This window comes from Terrapene carolina, unplaced genomic scaffold (assembly GCF_002925995.2).
Source record: "Terrapene carolina triunguis isolate 2854851 unplaced genomic scaffold, T_m_triunguis-2.0 Scaffold68, whole genome shotgun sequence".
In the NCBI taxonomy this organism is placed as follows: Eukaryota; Metazoa; Chordata; order Testudines; family Emydidae; genus Terrapene; species Terrapene triunguis.
Genome location: NW_020664419.1, coordinates 44,093,092 through 44,114,158, shown reverse-complemented (window position 1 = coordinate 44,114,158; position 21,067 = coordinate 44,093,092). Strand labels below are relative to the sequence as shown.

At 41.9% G+C, this 21,067-nt stretch overlaps 1 protein-coding gene across 3 annotated transcripts in view; it reads right to left on the bottom strand.

Annotated features, from left to right (window-relative positions):
* Positions 1-845: 845 nt before the first annotated feature.
* BMT2 (base methyltransferase of 25S rRNA 2 homolog) overlaps positions 846-21,067 on the bottom strand; it is a 63,234-nt gene continuing 43,012 nt past the window's right edge. For all 3 annotated transcript variants that reach the window (XM_024194694.3, XM_024194696.3, XM_024194697.3), the window contains 2 exons: positions 11,401-11,515; positions 846-4,049 (listed from right to left, as the gene is read on the bottom strand). In XM_024194694.3, coding sequence (XP_024050462.1) covers positions 3,420-4,049; positions 11,401-11,515 — 745 coding nt within the window. In that variant the 3' untranslated portion in view covers positions 846-3,419. The remainder of the gene's footprint in view (positions 4,050-11,400; positions 11,516-21,067) is intronic.

Sequence of the window (21,067 nt, the reverse complement as noted above, 5' to 3'; positions counted from 1 at the left end):
GTATGAGAAAGGAGATGTACACTCAAAACATTTTCTATGCACCTTTTAGCTTGAGAATTGCTAAAACTCCACAGAAAAATAAACTCTGAAGTGGAGTCCATTGTATTAACTGAGACAAGACTCATTACATTTCTCCTAAAATGGCCTTGGAATCCTGCATTTTCAATCTTCTGAGTCTACATTCTGCTTTCTTCACTGTCATTCTTTCCCCTCTGCACTGTTAGCTGCAGTAGAAAACATCTCAGCAGTGCCTCTGTGATTGATAATGGCTGAGAGGAAACATCTGTTGTAGGTGCTGCAAGGTTGTGCTCTGTAAAAGGGGCAGAGTGGTGGAGGAAAGCAGAATGTGTTCTGGTCTACAGTGAGGAACAGATTGGAAGGGAGAAACCAAGGGGAGGTATGTAGCAGACAGGAAGGCAAAGGAAGTGAGTTATGTTTGTTTCTGTTAACTATGAAGCAAAATTATAAAAAAATTAGAGGTACCAAATTTTGCATTTTAGTTACTATTTCTTGCTTTATAAAATATTGTTACTCAATACTCCTCTCCAAAGTGTTTTATAAGTAATAACAATTTTGTGGTAATGTACACTAATGACAATCTAAATATAAACAGCTTGCAAGAAAAGACAACAGTTCCACTGAAACAAAACACTTTACAAAAGGCTTTTAATTTTTTTTTTTTTGTAATACATGTGCTTTGTTCACAAAAGTAGTGAAATAAAGACAACATAAATGCAAACAAATGTTGTGGTATGCCTGTTTCCCTCTCCTTGACACCTGGAGTATGGGGATCTTCTTTCACCATATTGTGTCCAGTCATAATTTTAAGGAGTTTCAAAACATTCTTCTTCTTGAACCTCCAAAACTGTATTTCTAGAAGACCATGACATCTCTCTCTTGTCTTGGGAGGCCTGAGTAGCAAGAAGTCACTTTTCCTCACACCAGCCCAAACCCTCCATTTCTGGAAAGCATTTAAAGGTATTTAGTTTGGGCAGCAAAAAGAACCACAGCTTCTATAATAATCTGGGGTCCTTGATTCACAACCACAATGTCACCAAGCTGTCAGGTAGGCTGAATTCAAACATTCAATGTTTAAAACTATTTCTGTTGAGTATACCTTGGTCTGAATTCCAAACCATCCCCATCTGAATGAATGGTAAATGGAGTGTAATTTACATTAACCAGTACAAATACATTTATGCTAGGTGGTAATAAATTTTGTATAGTTTTTTTTTGTTTGTTTCTTAAAAGGAGTACCAATTAAAATAGCTCATGCACACTTTGGAGTATAAGCAGAATCAGTAATTTCTGTAAACAACTGAGAATTTATAGCACCAACATTTAGCTTTAACATAACCACTGACTCCAGCAGTGCTCAACTGAGAAGAATGCAGTCTTGATTCCAAGCATCTTAGTTTAGCAAAAGTGAATTTTTAAGCATTACATGTGAACATCAAGCTGTATTTAACTTAATTCAAAATACATGGTGGATTTCATTTAGATCAGTGGTTTTCTGTTAAATTTTTAATGTTCTCTTAATTTAGCATGAGTTCTAATTTAACACTTCCATCTAGTTTTAAAATGTTTACATTTTTAAATATAATTCTTGTTTTGTTTATAAATAAACTGTGCCATTCATCGTTAACTAGAGCAATCAAGTTTGGATGATAGGGAATTCTTTTAATCTGTGATGTGCAAGATGTACAAAAAGCTTATGTTGAAGAATAAAGCAACTTAATACAGTTCGTGAAATTTTTAGTGTAAGTAGGACCAATTGCCAAGAAAATACAGAATACAAAGAAAAAGCAATCAAGAAGTTGGAAATTGTGAAACTTCAGTGCAAAACTTCCATGGAAGTGTTTTAAAAACAAAACAAAAAATAACCACCTAAAAATTCACACTAGAAATGGCAATTGGTAATTTCTGACTGATGAATACAAGATTAATTTTATATGGCCTAAAGATATTTTTTATCATTTGTGAAACTACATTTATAACACTGGATAAAATTTTTCAAGCCTACTCTAAAGTTAGGGTCTTAAAACCCACACTTTGGATCCTAATTCAAGCTACTTCTAGTTAGGTAGAAGAATTTAAGACTAACTTCAGGTACCCAGGTTTGACATTTTTGGCAATTCTTTTTAAATGGAGAGCAAAAGTATTTAAAAAAAACCCACAAAAAATAACCACCATTGTTTCTACATCAGTACAGAAATTTGTCTGCAGAAAGATATAGGTTTACTATACACATTTAAACAAAACATTTCAGAATGTGTACAGATCAGATTTTGTCAGTGTCAAACTATAGAGCAATTCTTAGAAAGAGTGTCCAGCCAAATGCCTTATCTAGAATGGGGCCCAAATCTTGCAAACACTTAAGGGTGCCCTTAACTTCACTTATGAGAGTGGTCAGTGAGGTTACTCACTCACATGTATGTACATCCTTAAATGCGTAGAATTGGGTCCTAGTATTTACAAAATTGGACTACTAGAGTTACCGTGTGGAAATTCTGAAATTAAGATCTACAGTTATAAAAGAATACTTAATCTTAGCATTTTTTCCCACCCATAAGTATTTTGCTCTAAAACTGTATGCAAAATAGGATTTCACGAGAATACAGAAAACTATCCAATGTGAGCAATACTGATATGTTAGTGCTACTATAATCATAAAATTGCAAACACTTTCCAGCTTTGAAGTAAAAAAAGGTATCTAAACCTATCGAACTACATCATTTGTCAGGGCTAGTCTCTCATCAACACACATCTAACTTCTGTTATGCCAGTGAGGTTTTACATGTGTATACAGATGGGAGAGTATGCCCCAATACAGTATTTTGGGATTACCTCAATTAACTGAAATAGAAAGATCAACAAGATCTTTAAGTTTCTTCAGCCCAATCTTACCCAGAATGAAACCGCTTTCTGCAACACAGAACAAGCTTTGTTCAATAAAAAGAAAAAAAAAAAAAGGACAAGTTTAACCACCAAACAGCTTACTCCAAACTTATTTGCACATTTACTATCAAAGTGCAAATTACTTCTCAGAAATCCACCAACTCCAGTCTCATAAGCTCAACTGTATTAAGAATTAAAAATATTGAAACAAGACATTTAGCAAAATTAAGTAGAATTCACACTTCACAGCACTGAAGAAAAGAATGGTACCTTTCTGAAAAGTCCTAAAGAAAGTAACAGCAATTTATGCTATGACATAGTCATTTTGCATAAAATGTGTATTCTTCACTTTTTGTACAAGAATAAATTTTAAAATTCAGAAGTAGAAAAAAATAGCAAACTCTGTAAACCTTTGCATTTTCTCTATGCAAACCATTTTTATGTAACGAGCCCATGTTAGTATAGCAAAATTTGTTAAGCAATAAAGTAGTTTGGACTTAAAGGGCATTTTAACTATTACATTAACTTGAAAGTAATATAGGATCTTCTAGCTCATAGAACGGGACTGAGCTAGCCTGGCTTTCTCCAGAGTCTGAATCATAAGGGGCATCAGGAAGCTCCATGAAGCTGTAAGCTAGCTGTTCGTCTTCAATATCTGATCGGATGTAGCAGGAAGTGTTAGAATATTCCTCATCTTCTACACTGTTGAAATCCTGTGGAATATACAGCATCCCTGGGTAGTTCCTGCTAACTAAATCACTTTTAGTTTTCAGGGAGATTTTCCTAAATGCCAACAGGTGCATGTGAGAAAACTTTGAATACTTGAAACGTTTAAAGCCCAGGGATTCTATGGCAATTTTCCAGCTTTTCATCATCATAGCATGGCGATTCTGGTGGGAGGAGTCAGGAGTGATTATAAGCAACAAGCCATTCAGCACCAGAAGTTCATGGGCCTTCTTGCAGCATATCCATCGTTGATAAGGTGATGGAAAGTAAGAAAGGAGAAGTGAGAAAACCACGACATGGAAGAGTTCTCCAGGTAGAGAATCAATGGGATTTTTCAGCTGTTTAAGAAAGGCATCTATAGCATCTTGCGCAAGCTGGAGAGGTTGCTGAATTTGAAGGTTTAAAAAGTCACATTTGTATACACTCTGGTGAGAGAAAAATATTAAAATAGATTAAGATTACGCTCAGTAACAAACATTATGCAAACGCATGTGATGATTATGAAGGCTCCTAGATATTCAGCAGCCTTTTAATCTGTCTCTTGCTACTAAATTGTGCTGTAGAATTTAAAGCTTTAAAAAAAAAAATAATAAAAAGGTAAGAGTGCCAGATATCATAGTTGCATAGAAAGCCTTCAAAATGTGAATTAATGCATTGAAACCCAATAGCTCAGAAATGGGAACTACCCATTTTAATCTCAGTTGATGTCATCTCTGAAACCATAAATTGCAGATTGACGTGTCACACAACTATTTCACTGCTGATAATTTTGGTAAAAACATTCAGATAATGTACTCATTCCACATTGTCTTCTTGCATCTCCAAATGTTCAAATCCACAAATGCCTCATACTCAGTTGCCAAAATCCTCTCTTTCTCCCAGCGTAGCTGCACATTGTCAATGCAAAAACTGTGGCATATTAGGCAAAATGTGAGACAGTATAAAATGAGCAATACAATCCTAAAAACAACGCTGGGGCAGCTCCTGTATGGGTTTATACTTTTCATTTTTACACCTAAGCACCCATTAAAAAAAAAATTAAATGAAGACAAACATTCCAGTTGTCTAAAGAATCCAGGAAACTCGGAATAACTTTAGTCCAAATTGCTGCGGAGTACAACCCTATGGTAATTCAGTACACACAGAGAATCAAGCTCTTATTTCCTCTAAACACTGAATACTGTAAAAAAAATAATTTAGATGTTAAAATGTTGTTCAATGTAACATATGCCAATTTATGACACTCTGAATAAGTCTATTGGTGAATATAATCTATTCACCAATTACCTGACTTCCTTCAGAAATGATGACATTCCTAGAACAAAACATTTTAACACTGTAGAGTCTCACTAATTTACATTGTTGACTGGACCATCTACTGTGAAATACTGAACTGCAAGTTAATAATTAAATGAAGATAAAAAGCAAGGATAGAAATACATTTTGTAATGAACATTTGACAAATGGAGCTTAATCTGATGCTATTTTACAGCATAGTAAAGATTCTGCAGCATTACTTTGTATAATAACTCATTCATAGAGACCTCAACACTCACTGCTCATTTTTCAATGGTAAATACTATGTAAAAGTTACTAAAGTGTGAATTAGAGAGACCATACTATTATAAAGCTACTTGTCACTGTTTACATTAAGACTTTTTCTTCTGGTTTTCTGTGTGTTTGTCTGTATAGAATCATTTCTTCCTCAGAGAATGTATATAAAAAGTTGTAAGATGTCATTAGTGCTCCAGGAATCTTTCAACTGCTTTTCACAGGCTTGCACTGTGGCGTGAAGTGAACAGAGAATATACAGTAACTGGAATTAAAATCTCAGCTTTTGCCAAGGTAGCAGGGCCGGCTCCAGGCACCAGCCCACCAAGCTGGTGCTTGGGGCGGCACCTGGAGGGGGGCGGCGCGGCGCTCCGGCCCCCGGGGAGAGCGGGGCCACGGCCGGGCTCGCCGCCCTCCCCCCGGCGCTCTGGCCGCCCTCTCGCCGCCCTGCGCTCTGGCCGCCGGGGGAACAGCGGGCTCGCCGCCCTGCCCCCGGCGCTCTGGCCGCCGGGGTGAGAGCGGAACCCCCGCCGGGGCTCGCCGCCCTCCCCCCTGCGCCCTCCCCCCGGGGCTCCGGCCGCCCTCCCCCCCCCCCCCCCGCAGGGGGGGGCGGCCGGAGGCTTTTTCGCCTGGGTCGGCAAAAAAGCCAGAGCCGGCCCTGCAAGGTAGCCACATTAAGGATCTGTGGTATCACATTCTCCACCACAGTATATTTAGAATAGGATGCAACTGTGGTAACTGCACGATATTTGTTGGTAAGTGTTAAAATAACCCCATTATGATTTTCAGTGTATTTCCATCTGAAAATTGTACATACTTCAAGTAACACAAGATCATTAGCAGAAAGTTAGCAAAATATATTTTTGAAAATAGCGCTTTAGTCAGATTTGCTGATGCCTCTGTCAGTCTTAGATGCTGAGAAGACAGACACTCAATATAAACCAACAGGGATAAAGAGAAAAATTTTAAAACAATTTCAGGACTTGTTACTTAAGAGTGCTTTATCAGAAACTGGGATTTTTTTTAAAAAAGTTAGCCAGTAACCACTGTAGTTTTCTTTATGCTGCTTGCCAGACTGGTGTGTGTACATATGATTTCCCACATTGGCTGCTGTTGTGCTGTGTTAAACGAGAACTTCAGAATATACTGTGCTTTTATATGCTGGACAGAGATGAGAGAAAGCAAAAAGCTTCTCCCATCTCTTCCCCCTCCCCCCAATACAGAGACAACCAGTGCAAGGCTTGAATTTAGTGAATGGTTCATAGGCCTTGTCCTGGATTTCTTCACAGGGGTGGGTTTTACTCAGCAAGAATAGCAAGGCCACCTGTATATTATGTTTCCTCTTTCTGCCTTAAGGGTTTGTCTATACATGAAAATTAATCCAGTATAAAGTAGGGTGTGAATTTAAAGCAGATTAGCTATTCCTGTTTAACTCCATATGTGAATACTCATATTCCAGAAAGAGAGCATTCATAAATGGAGTTAATCAGAAATAACTATTTTGGAATAACTCCCCCATGCAGACAACCCTTAAGAGTCTGATATAATCAGACAGGGCAAATTTAACTTTGCAGTACTTTGGTTGGACGGGTTTGGCAAGCTAAAAATGATTGTTGAGCTGCTAGTATGATCTCAGCGAAAAAAATCTCCCCCACAAAACAAGAGTAACACAAGAACATCCTGGGCAACAGCTTTTCCCCAAACAAGGGATATAAAGTCAGTTCCCGGAGCATCCGACTAGGTGTTGTATTGTACCTCTAGGTTCTTCCTGCAATTTTACTACAATCCAGGGAACAAAAAATGCATTTTCCTATCTTGTGATTTCCTCCTCACCGCCACTCTGTTTTGTCTTGAGACATAAAACTAACAGCAGAACGGGAGAATGCCAATTTACCAGCTACAACTGACATCTTTTTTTCCCCCACCAAGCACATTTGCTGCCATCTGAGGCTACATCTACACTACAGGGGGGAGTCGATTTAAGATACGCAAATTCAGCTACGTGAATAGCGTAGCTGAATTCGACGTATCACAGCCGACTTACCCCGTTGTGAGGACGGCGGCAAAATCGACTTCTGCGGCTTTTTGTCGGCGGCGCTTACTACCACCTCCCCTGGTGGAGTTAGAGCGCCGATTCGGGGATCGATTGTCGCGTCCCGACGGGACGCGATAAATCGATCCCCGAGAGGTCGATTTCTACCCGCCGATTCAGGCGGGTAGTATAGACCAGACCTGATAGACGTTCACAAAAAGATTTTGCCTTTAAAAATCTTGATCCAAAAAAGGAAAAAGGATCAAAAGATCAACTAAAGCTTCTTGTTAACTTTTAACTGCACTCTTCACCTTTCCCTGCCCTTTTTTGTTTTTTCATTTGGTATGGTACAGAAAGAAAAGTCAAGTCCTCATGGATAGGGGAAACTGAACTCTTATTACTATTAATGTTATAATAATACAAAAGTAATAAATACAGCAACAAAATTCTAATATCCTAAAAAGCCTAATTCTCAGAATATGGCATCCACATTTAAGATTTTCCAATTTACAAACTTGACCTTTAATTCCTATTCTTTATTTGCTGTGTCTCTGCTAGTTTCTACTCCATGACAGAGTTTAATCTTCACCCCATTACTAGTTTCCATAGTAGCCTCTTTACACTTTTATGGGTCACATAATGAAGGTCCTGTAAGTACTTAACCATCTCCATCTCCTAATGCCTGACATGGATTAAGATCCATGAGTTACATTAGTAGCATCTTACAGTTTATAAATAAGTCATCCGGGAATTCTCTCAAGAATAGTTATTCATTGCTATCATCTGATCTTACATTCTTCTATGCAATTACAAAGAACCTTAGTTGAACTATGATCTTATTGAAAATGTATGATTATTTTCAGACTGTGTAGTTAGTTTTTCTAAGTACAGTAATGCCTTACTTAACGTTGTAGTTATGTTCCTGAAAAATGCAACTTTAAGCGAAATGACGTTAAGCGAATCCAATTTCCCCATAAGAATTAATGTAAATGGGGGGGAGAGAGGGGAGGTTAGGTTCCAGAGAAATTTTTTTTTGCCAGACAAAAGGCATTATTGTACATTTTAAATAAGTAATTTAATACAGGTATAAGTTTTAAATAATTTTAAAGAAACAATTTAATACTACAATCATCATTGCTGAGTATGAAGCAATGGGAGGTGCCCCCGCCTTACCCCACACAGGCACAGCCCACTGGCACTGCAGACAATGAGGCAGGCAAGGAGGCTGAAGGTGCCGTAGGCTAGAAGAAGCACGTTGCGCAGCAGCAGTGGCTGCTTCCCCTACTGTGCAAGCACCAGGGGCAGGGGTGGGGGGGAGAACTCAACCCTCAGCCCGCCCACTCCACCCATTCCCCCAAGCCCCCACCCTTAACCCGCCTCTTCTCCCACCCCACCTCCTCCCCCTTTACGCCGTATGCTGCATCCTCGCTCCTCTCCCCTCCCTACTGCCCTGGGCAATCAGCTGGTTTGCGGTGTTCAGGAGACAGCGGAGGGAGAGGGAGCCTCACACCGAGTCCTCGCTCCTCCCCCCTCCCTCCTGAATGCCACAAACCAGCTGATTGCCACAGGCAGAAGGCAGGGGAAAGGCACTGATCCGTGGGGGTCTGCTGGCAGGCGGGAGGCGCTGGGGGGGAGAGAGCGGCGCTGATAGGGGGGCTGCCAGCTGTGGACAAAGCAGGCAGCCAAACAACGTTATAACGGACCATTGCACAACTTTAAACGAGCGTGTTCTGTAATGGAGCAGGGACGTAAGATCGAAACAACGTTAAGCGAGAGGACGTTAAGTAGGGAATTACTGTATGTCTGGAAATTTACATTCTTATACATATCATATACTACCTGACGCTAGTGTTAAATTGTACAGAAAAATATTATATATAGGACTTGCACAGACAAATTTTTCTATGATAACCGTAATTAGCTTAAAAAGGGGGGGGGGAGGGAAATCAGTAAGGGTTCATGGACCAAGGGCTAGATCCACAAAGGGATTTAGATATTGTATTGGGGCAGAAAGAGATCGAATGACTGTAGCCTAGTGGTTACAGCACTCACTTGGGAGGCAAGACCCCCAGGTTCAATCTACTTCACCACATGACGCAGATGGGGGTGGGGGGTGAGAAAGAGAGAACTGAACTGAATCCAGGTCTTCCACATCCACGGAGAGTGCTCTAACTACCGGGCTAAAAGTTAGGGCTTGTCTATACAGAGATTTAGTGCATGCCAAGCCACAGTGTAAGGGCTTGTCTATACCTGCGGCTGCACAGATGCAGCTGGGCCACTGCAGTGTGTGCAAGAGGCGGTAGTTATATCGGAGGGAGTAGCTCTCCTGCCAACATAGCACTGTCCACACCAGCACTTATATCATGCAGAGGGGTGATTTATTCACAGCACTGAGCGATGTAAGTTATGCCAACGTAAGCTATAGTGTAGACATAGCCTTAGTCTACAGTGTAGTAGCTTGCTGCACATTGTTGAAACATGGATGCTGCTGCTGCACACTATAGTTCCTTAGTGCGACCTGACCTACTGCTGTAACAGACATCAGAGTTTACCAGCAACAGGTAAAAGCACACTGCAGAACTTTTAGCATACAGCAACAGGGTCCACACAGCGACTTAGTGTGTGGCAAGTTAGAGCACTATAGAATTAAACCCTGGCTTACCAAGCACCAAGTCTCTGTGTGGGCAAGTCCTTATGAGTGAAGCATACCCCCCACTTCTCCCACACAAGCCGTGTTGTGTGGGGGTTAGGAGTGCTCGGAGCACACCAATCGGATCGGGCCCTACAGGCAAGATAGACGTGGAACGCCTAGTTTGAGGATCCCACTGGGGCTTAGGCATGAGATAGGCACCCAGACACCTACACTGAGGCAGCTATGCACATACTCACTGGGATAACATAGCTTAAGCACCCACAGTTAGGCAGCAGCTGAGCTGAGCATCTCAGTAGTGCTTAAATGTTGACTTAGGCACAAATATTTTTAGGGATCCAGCATCAGAGTCTGGTGATCACATCAACATACATGGCATGCACTGCCTAAACACTGCTATACAGCAGCAAACAATGAGCCTTTATACAAAGCAGCAGCAAACAACAGAACGTACATCTTTGCTGAAGGACAGCATTATCTCAAGCTATTAATATTACTGAATCCACATCTATCCTATATATTCCTGACTTAACACCCACTTTGAACTACTGTCTGAATTAGTATCAAAGAATACGAAAACTGAAATATTACTGTGTTCAAATATGACAACTCCCTCGGTTTTCAATCAAATTTGGTCATACTACTGATTTGACTAGCACTACTCACAATGGCTGCTTTTACATTTTTACTTTGTCTTTGCAAAGATTTGTTGTCATATTTATTAGCTTCCAATTACATTTTTAATATAAAAGATATGAAATTGCTCATTTGCTTCAGGATTCTTGGAGTCAGTGGATGCGGTTGAAGATTTAAAATAAAAATCTATGCTTTTCTGTATCTTCTCATCTCCCTCCCACTCTCTTGTGACTCACTCTTGTTGAGGGCACTGTTATTCTGTTGGAGTCTGGATAATCCTCACTAACATAAATAAGGCCAAGATGGGGAGACAAAAGCAGTACATAATGATTATAGCAAGTTAAAAACATGTCAGGACTTTTCCAAAACACAGAGGTTGCACTGGTTTTACTAAGGATATTATGTGTTGCACAGATTTAATTAAGCCAGTGCAATTTTGTCTGGGGACACAAATGTTAACTTCAGCCATAAATTCTGTGGTGTTTGTTGCATCCAGCCAACAGCTCTGATTATAGTATATTTACCATATTATAAATTGAAAAAAAAAAGTAATTTGTCTTCTCTTCCTTGTTCTTAGCTAGTGAAAAATTAAACAACCTTTAAAAATATACTGCATGTCTATGGGATTTGCCAGTTTTTTACCTTGTTTCTTTTAACACTACAAATTCATATTATAGAGGCTTGACCAATGTGATAAACAGATTGTTTCAACAAACTTATCAATCTTAAAGATATTTCCATTGATATGAATCTTGTTGGTGGCCTTCCCCACTCCCCCCGTCCTCCAGAAGCCATACAGAATATCTGCTTTTAAAACAGACCCACATTCCCTTAAGTCTTTTACTATAGAAAGTACCCCTAAAATACATAATTCAAATTAAAAATAAATTCAGCAAACATTACATACCTCAACAGCTGGGACAATGTCTATGCCAACAGTCAAGAATTCTTCAAACTTCAGAAATGGATTAAAGCAGCTGCCAACATCAAGTAATCTAATTTTTCCTGAGGGGGGCAGCAACCTAAGAAAGTAGAAATTCAGTTTTATCAAATGCTATTTGTTAAAGGTATATTCTGAATTAGACAATTGGAGCAAAAGAAGGTTATGTAGAACATTAAGTGCTGACTAAATAATAGAGGGGAAAATTATTTATTATTTGTACTCTGAAGTTGCCTAGTGGAGGTCCATTGTGCTAAGAAGATGGCCCCTGCCCTAAAGGCAGTACAACTAACCACAAGGTGAGAGACAATAGCTGAACACAACAGAGAGACCAGGTGGGGAGCACAAGGCAACAATGAAACTATTCTGATCAGCATGATAAATACAGAGAGTTTTCTGGCTTTGGTGCTACGAGTCAATTTTTCAAACATAAATTCTACTGAGGGCACTGGTTGAACCAGAATTACCAAAATGAAAAGACTGAGGATGATATTACACCAACATGTTACAATAAGTAAAAAGATTTAGGAATACTGTGTATGTTTTGAATAACCTTGTTTTTGTTAGTCTGATTTCAATAGTTGCACTAGTTTCATACTATAGTTAAAAATACCTCTAAAACAAACAGGAGACTATAAATAAAATCTCTAGTCAATACATAAAGTTTTAAATATCATTTCACGTATAACATTTTTGTTCTCTTTGTAAAGAACCATGCACATGACACTAATAATTTTACACACACACACACACACACACACACACACACAAAATGTATAGTGTTTCAGGAAAAAAGCGTCCTCACAGTGAGATTTATTATTTGTGTTGTCTCAATGTCTACAGACACAAATCATGCCACTGTAAATGTCCAATGTTAGCTTCATTGTCAATACTGTATATATAGCAAAATGACAACAGTGCTCTTAATTGCAGAATTTAAATTTTTATTTCACATAATTTGGATAATTATCAGAATACACTGTTTTATCAGAAGTATATAGCATTAGACTTGCATTTAAAACTATTTTTGCTAAGTACATTACTAGCAATTTAAATAAACTATTCGGATTCAGAAGTATCTTTGCATGACAGCACTTCAGATTACAGAATCCGCCAATGTGTGTATCATCCTTACAAGATTCAAGGTGTTTTTTTAAAGTTAATTTAATGTTTAGAAAGGACTTAAATTTGTAACCTGCATCCAAGGAAAAATAGCAAACAGGTGATAACTAAAGTTACTACCTGACGGTAATCCAAAATCTTATTCTAAACTAGAGATGAAAATTTTTACTATTGACTAGAGTTGCTCACAAGATTTTGAAGAGAAATTTAACACAGCTAGTACTAATTACCCTGATCAGTGACTGGGGTTGGGCTTTTTGTCACACCTATTGTTTTAAAATATTAGATAGTAAACTTTTGGGGGCCTGGACCATGTGTTTCATATTTCCATACTTGGAGCCCAGCCTGAACCTGTAATATAAACAATTAATTAATGTACTTGTAATTTATGAAGCATCAGCCCAGGTGTCATACCTTCATCACCGTGCAGGTGTCCGTTATTTTTAAATGAGTTTGGCTTTGGCACTCTTTCGGCTGGTACGATAAGGAGGACTTTGAAAGGTATAAAGAAAGCAGAGCAGCCGCGTTTACAAATTAGATAATTAGAGAAACACCTCACTCTTAATGATTCCACAGTCTGACAAATTTGTAGTTAAGAAAAATGAGTTTAGTGCGATCAAACGATTATACAAGGACTAAAAAGACAACTGGCCTCACAGCTTGAGGCAGAGGAAAAAAACAACAACATCCTTTTCGCAGAGAGCTCTTGCAGGAAAAATCAGAATTTTAATAAAGATAGAGTCGTGCAGTGCTTTCACTTCCTTCCACATCAAAAGAAAACAACACTTTGAAATAAACTGAGTACACAAGAAGTAGTTACTCACCACAATTGTTCTTCAAGATGTCCCCGCCTATGGGTGCTCCACTGTAGGTGTGTGCACGGCCCTGCGCCGCTGATCGGAGAACTTCAACAGCAGTACGTCCGGCCCGCCACGAGGCCAGCCAGCGTGCACAGGCATTCCCTCCTCAGTTCCCTCTCTACTGCAGAGTCAACTAGTGGAACTCCAAAGTAGAGGGGAGGCGAGTGGGTCGTGGAGCTCCCATAGGGGGACACATCTCAAAAAACCATTACTATTCAACAAGATGAATAACAACTTCTTCTTAGAGTAGTGTCCCTATGGTTGCTCCACTGTAGGTGACTCCCAAGCAGTAACCACCATTGGAGGATGGGACTTTGGAGTCGAGGCCGATAGAGATGACAGTACTATGGCACCAAATTGGGCATCTGTAGCTGAGTCCCCTAGAATAGCACAGTGTTCTGCAAAGGGATGCACAGATGCCCAGGTAGCTGCTCCGCAGATCTCAGATACAGGGATACCCTTTGAAAAGGCGATCAAGGAGACTGACCTTGTGGAATGTGTGCATATTGAAAATGGGAGTATTACCCCACCCAGTTGGTAGCAAAGTTTAATATAGCCAGAGACCCACATGGAGAACCTCTGAGCTGAGATCACCGCACCTTTCAATCTATCCACAACAGAGAGGAAGAGTCTCAGAGATTTTTCTAAATGCTTTTGTCCTGTCCAAATAGAAGGCCAAGGCTCTTCTCACAGCGAGCATATGGAGGATGGCTTCCCGATTGTCCTCATGAGGTTTGGGATAAAATGTTGAAAACTGAATAAGTTGATTCAGGTGAAATGCAGAAGTCACTTTAGGGGTGAACGTCACATGTGGTCTGAGTGTGACCTTATCAGAGACGAACACAGTAAAAGGGGGGGATGCGCCATCAAGGCTCTCTCATCTCCCCTATCCTTAAGGCTGAAGTGATGGCAATGAGGAACACTGTCTTCATGGAAAGGTGAGTTAGTGAACAAGTAGCCATGGGTTCAAATGGCAGTCTAGTCTGTCATTTTAACACTAGACTGAGGTCCCATTGGGAGTGAGGGCCTGGGTTGTGGGAAGAGGTTTGCTATGCCTTTAAGAAACCTCTTTGTAGTTGTGTGGGAAAAGGTTGAATAGCCTTCTACCTGCTGGTGGAAGGTTGCGATTGCTACTAAATGAACCTTCAGCAAGTTAATAGAGAGACTCGATTTCTTTAAGGTTAACAGGTAGTCTAGGACCAGCGGTAGGGCGGCTGTATTAGGTGCGACACCCTTGGGTTGGCACCAGATCTGGAACCTCTTCCATTCCTGGAAGTAGGTACAAAGAGTAGTGCTCTTTCTACTGTGTAATAGCACCTCCTGTACCTCCTCAGAGCGAGAGGTCTCTATGTGCTAGATCTATGAAAGAGCCACGCTTTGAGTCGCAGGATCCACAGATTGGGGTGGAGGGTTTGTCCCTCATTCTGCGACAGAAGGTAAGGAGTGACCGGTAGAGTCATTGGTTGACAAAATGCCAGTTGCTACATTTTGCGTGGCCCAGGTGGGGGTGATAAGAATGATATTGTTCCCTTTTTATCTTGAACAGGACCTTCAGTAATAGAGGGAATGAGGAAAAGGCGTAAAGAAGGCCCTTGTCTCAAGGAAGGAGAGTGTCTTCCAAGAAGTGTCGTCCAATTCCTGCCCTGGAGCAGTACTGTGGACATTTCTTGTTCTGATAACTAACAAATTTATTACTGGTGTCCCCCACTGTCGGACTAGGTCATGCAGAATCATCAACTATCTCCCATTCGTGTGGGAATTTGTGGCTGAGGCTGTCAGCCATCGTGTTCTGTATTCCTGGTAGGTAGGCCACTGATATTAAGATGTTGTGGGAGATGCACTAGTTCCATAGCTTCTATGCACAGAGGATGAGAACTTGCACCTTCCTGTTGGTTTATATAGTACATGAAGGCCATGTTACCCATCATGACCTTTGTATGCATGTCTTTGATCAGTGGGAGAAAGTGAGCGCATGTGTTTCTGACTGCTCGAGCTCAAGCAGGTTGATATGGAGGCCTGTCTCCACAAGAGACCATTTGCCCTGTATTTTGTGACCATTGAGATGTGAACCCCATCCTATGAGGGATGCATCGCTAATCAGGAGTAGAGATGGGGAGGATTGAGTAAACGGGATTCCCGTAAAGATGTCTATTGGGTTCTTCCACCAGTTATGGGATAGTTTGACCCTGGTGGGCATTGATATAAGTTTGTTTATGTTGTCTCTGTTTGGCTTGTAAACTGAACTGAACCATGCTTGGAGGCATCTCATTCACAGTCTGGCATGAGCAATAACTTGTGTCTGTGGCCATGTGTCCCAGAAGTTGGAGGCAATGCTTGGCCGAAATTTGGGGGCTGTCTCTATCAAAGAGGTGAGATTGAGAAATCTGTGATGTGGGAGGAGTGCCTTTGCCTGAATGGAGTCTAGGTCGGCTCCTATGAAGTCTAGTCTCTGCACTGGTATTAAAGATCAATTTGTGTTTGTTGATCGGTAGACCCAGATTCAGAAAGAAGGTCCCATGTGACCTGAGTGACCCGTTAGGCCTCTGTGTAGGACCATGCCCTGAGAAGGCAATCATCAGGGTAAGGATAAAACATTATGCCCCGAGAGGATAAGTGGGCTGCTACTACCGAGAGGACCTTGGGAGAACACCCTGGGGGCTGATGAGAGGCCAAAAGTGAGTGGTCCTGGCCCAGTGTGAATCTGAGGTAACACCTATGACTTGGTATGAAAGAAATGTGGAAGAATGTATCTTGAAGGTTGAGAGGCGAGAAACAATGATCCTTGATTGAATTTTGCACTTTGACATATCTATTGAGAGCTCTGAGGTCCAATATGGGTCCCCAACCTCCTTTTCTCTTTGGTACCAGAAAGTAATGAGAGTAAAAGCCTTTGCCTCTGAGATGCGTAGCGAGACGCGCCCCCCCTCACACCCCCCGGCCCCATTTGCCTGTTAGAGTGCAGTCTGCACAGCTTCCTGTTATGCTGTTACAAAGCCACAAGCAGCAGAAGCTTCCCGATGATGTTAGATACTTGCTTAAAGCTGTATTGCTCTATATCACCCACTGTATTCATGCTTATGAACATGTAATCAATTAATGTAAGGAATCAGTGAGATAGTGTGAGTGACAGCCAATGGCAAAGAAGCAAATAATACTATGTTTTCATAAAAGGCGATATCTCAGTGAAGGTATAAATCTCGAGACAGACAGCCAGGAAGATTACCAACAAGGAAACGTAACAGCATGCTAAACTCGGGACCGGACCGGAAGCAGTAGAGCCCTCCAGTGGATCCGAAGGGACTCCGGGGACTCACATTGCCCTGCTGCCGATCTCTGGGCAGCTGTCGTCTGGCCAACCTCAGCCACCTGCGAAATCAAAACCAAAACCCAGGCCTGCAGCCTGTCAGCATGAATGTGTTGTGCGTGTGAGAATTATTGCGCAAATAAGGGAAGCAATAAATCAACCCTCAGTACTGCTCTAGTTCGACCTTTGTTTGTGGTTATTTCATGGCTGGTTCCAAGAACAGGTAACAAGATGTACCGGCATAGGCTCTATAGTGCCTACGCTGAAGAGATGGTTTACCTCTTGACGTAGTCAGACTCTTGTGAGAAGGGTCTCTGAAGAGGGACTGGGAAGGAAGACGTGAATGGCATATCCATTCTGGATGATTTCCAACACCCATTTGTTGGGTATTATCCGTTCACAGGTGCTGCGGAACAGGGTAAAGCAGTCTCCAAAAGGAGGAGTGGGGTTTCCCCAGCGTAAGGTACCAAAGAGTATTTCTACAGGCACCTCCACCAACACATAAAACTACCGCTTCAAGGTTGAGGGCTGAGACTAAGTCAGCTGTGGTCCCGATTGCTTTCGCTTGGGGAACTTAAGATTTCTTTCTCTGTGGCTCATAAGAGCTCTGTGATGAGTATTGATATGTGTACTGTGATGACTGGGGTTTAAACTGCAACTGAGGGCTGTATTTTCTCTTGTAGGCCAGCATGTATATCCCTAGAGATTGAAGAGTCACCCAAGAATCCTTCAGCATGTGACGGGATGCATCTGTCTTTTTGGTGAACAGCTTCTTTCCCTCAAAGGGAAGGTCCTCCACCATCTCTTTAGGGAAGCTGTACAAATGCAGCCACAAAGCCCTTCTCATAACCACAGCCATGGTAATTGAACATGTGGCCATGTCTGCTGAATCTAATGTGGATTGGAGAGACTTTTTCACGACCCGTTGTCCCTTGTTAATTAGTGCCATAAATTGGTCTTTGTGGGAGTCCGAGAACTGATCACAGAATCATAGAATATCAGGGTTGGAAGGGACCTCAGGAGGTCATCTAGTCCAACCCCCTGCTCAAAGCAGGACCAATCCCCAACTAAATCATCCCAGCCAGGGCTTTGTCAAGCCTGACCTTAAAATCCTCTAAGGAAGGAGATTCCACCACCTCCCTAGGTAACCCATTCCAGTGCTTCACCACCCTCCTAGTGAAAAAGTTTCTGCCACCCTCTGAGTTAAGTCCTGGAATGATTTAAAATCATCCACCATGGATGGCGGAGAGGGCATCACCTCCTCCTCAGGTGAGGATGACGAAAGACAAGTTGAAGGGTGTCTTCCTTTTCTGCCTCATCTTCAACTTCCTCCATCAGTTGTTCAGGAGGTTCCAACCCCTTTGATGCTGCAGCTGAAGGAGGATGCCTCCTTGCCTGTGGATATGCTACACTAGGGGCCTGAGAGACTTGTCGTCTCTTGGCCCTCCCTGGGATCTCAATCTGGCCATTGAGGGTGGGGGGCTGGCAGCTGATACAATGGCTGTCCAAACCATGGAGGCTGAGGGTCAGACGCGTGGTACATCTGGCGTCCATGATGAAATTGGGACTCATAGGGTGGGTAAGACAAGTGGTGGAAACCCAAATCCCCTCCCTCACTATCTGACCCTGATGAAGAGAAAGGAGGTACGCAAAATGGAGATGTCATGGAGTCTAATGCTCTGGGAGAACTCTCTACAACAGCCCCGGTACTGAGTAGGGATGAATCCAGTGCATTTGATACTGAGAGAGCCCTTGCGCAGCGGAAATCTGCCGGTGTGGATGGCAGTTGTGCCGGTGGTTATCGGTGCCAAGAGGCTCGTACCGACAGAGTTGGAGATGAAGACCCAATCATATGGTCCGTCAGTGCCAAGCACAGCAGGGTCAAGGTCGGTGCCAATGACTGCATCAACCCAGGGCAGATTTTCCATGCTTTTCACACCCCCGCAGTACTGATACTTCTTTGCCTGTGCCCCCCCTCAGGTCTTTGGGCAGACCAACTTGCTCTGTCAGCTCAGTACTGGGCGTGCATTCGGTAACAACTTTAGTTGGCTTTGGTGCCGTTGGTACCAATGATACAGATGGAGCTGGAGATCATTTCTGGCTTGATTGGGGCTCGTTACGGGGATTTGCAGACCATTTTTAGTGGATTTGAGTGAATGACATCTCTTTGGAATCACCTGCTTTTGAAGTAGAAGGTTGTGGTGACAGCTCTCGCTGGGACTCCGGGGGTTGAAGGGCCAACTCCATGAGCAGCAGTTTAAGCCTTCCTGGACCTGGGTTTTAGCTGTTGGCACCAACCACACTTTTGTGGATTGTGCTTTTCCCCCAGGCAGCGAACGCACTGCAAGTGTCCATCCATCACTAGGATGGATTCTTTGCAGCTAAGGCACTTTTTGAAGCCTGGAGAGCCAGGAATAGCCTTGTCTAGGGGGGTTCTCTTCCACTGGGGTTGGTGGGAAGCAAACCCTTTCTTCTCTTTTTTTTTGGGCATGGCCAACTAAAAACAAACAAGGTACTAAAAGGAAAAGGCTTCAAACGAAGCTAAACTTTGCAAAACTATAGGGAGTTAACGATCCATGAACGGACAGCTCTTACCTCAGTCTCTAGCCAGGGATGGTTGAGAAAGAACTGAGGAGGAAATACCCACGCATGCTGGCTGGCCTTGTGGCGGGTGGGGAGCCGTGCATGTGGGCGGGAACGACTGCTGTTGAAGTTCTCTGATCAGTGGCCTTGTGGCGGGTGGGGAGCCGTGCATGTGGGCGGGAACGACTGCTGTTGAAGTTCTCTGATCAGTGGCGTAGGGGCGCACGCTCACCTACAGTGGAGCACCCATAGGGACACTACTCAAAGAAGAAAAGGGATGTCTCCATAGACCATTCCGTTGGTACAGTCTGCCTGACAAGGGATGCAAGATAAGGGCAGAAGAAAATAAATGACTAAAATAGCAGGAGCCCAAAAGCTGCTCCCTGAAAATGGCCTCTTGGAAAAACTTCTTTACTGCATTTGTTCTGTTCCAGAGGATTAATTTTCCCTTTGATCTCAGGATTTGAGGTTGTGTGTACTCTCTTCTAGATCTTGAGCAACTGTAAAGTTTTCCTCAATTGCTGGACTTCCTCTTTTCTCCACTAGACTATTTGTCTAGCAAGGACAAAGAGAAGGATTTACTAGTTTCTAAGGCTCAACTTACACAGGAATCTGGCTTTTTGGTCACAACCTCTTACACTGCTCCATCATCTTCTTGATTAAGGCAATTTTCAGTATTGACAGTGGGGCTCTATTCTGTTGCCAGTCTTAAAACATTAATTACTGAAGTACAATAATTTGCTCTGTTCTCTTGGTGGGGTTGTGCTGTGTGCAACACAAAGAGGAAGCTACTTCTTTGCAAAAGCCTACTTTAATATGCACTGCTTAAAGTGATCTCATTTCTTGCTGAGGAAAGCAAAAGTTGCAAGTGAAATCCCTGGACAATTCCTACACCTTGCCTTAAAATTCTGAATACACAAACTTTATAGGTTGGAGTATATTGCATAATTAAGAGAGCCATTAAAGTGGAGATTTTCAAAAGTTGCCTAAGGGATCTGGACATCCAAATCCCTCAATTTTGACAATCTTATCCTAAATTTATCCTCTTGTGGATTGGGAAGGAAAGATGATTGCCCGAGCCCTGATCGCAATTTCACATTCACACACCTTTCACTATGCAAACTGCTAGAGCCCTACATTATAGTTTTATCTTCTGGCAAAGGGTAGCTGGGAAGAAAGAAAAAAAAAAGCTTTCAGTGCCATTGTGAGTTAGCATGAAGGTCAACTGAGTAATGCAAGCTGTTCCCTCCCATTCTATAGTATTCAGCACCCAAGTTTATATTAGCTGCTCTTTTTTTCAGGTGGTGTGACCATACAATTGACACCCATACTGAACTGCGTATAAGATGCATCTGCTGGTGAGAAAGGCTCATTTAAGTATTCTTGTCATTTAGACATTTTATTTCAAAATTGCTTTCTGGAACCTCTTGAACCCAAAGGATGTTTACCAGAAAGAAGTACTTAAAAGACAATATTTAGACTGTTTCTTTGACTGCAGAAGGAGCATAGTAAATGCCAGTAAGACATTCTCCTTACATTTTAAATTTACTGTTTGTTTTTCATAAATGAGTTAAGAATTCTAACCAAGACTGACTGCATTTTTTGCCTTCTCAACTTTGACTAAAAAGGTCCTAGCAACAACGGTGGAAGTTTTGACAGGAGCAGGAAGGCGATGGCAGGACCTTCCACAGATAGATCCCCTGAGAAAGCTCTATAGAGAGATAAGACTGTTCCACAGGTCTTCTGCATGAAGGATTTGAGTCAC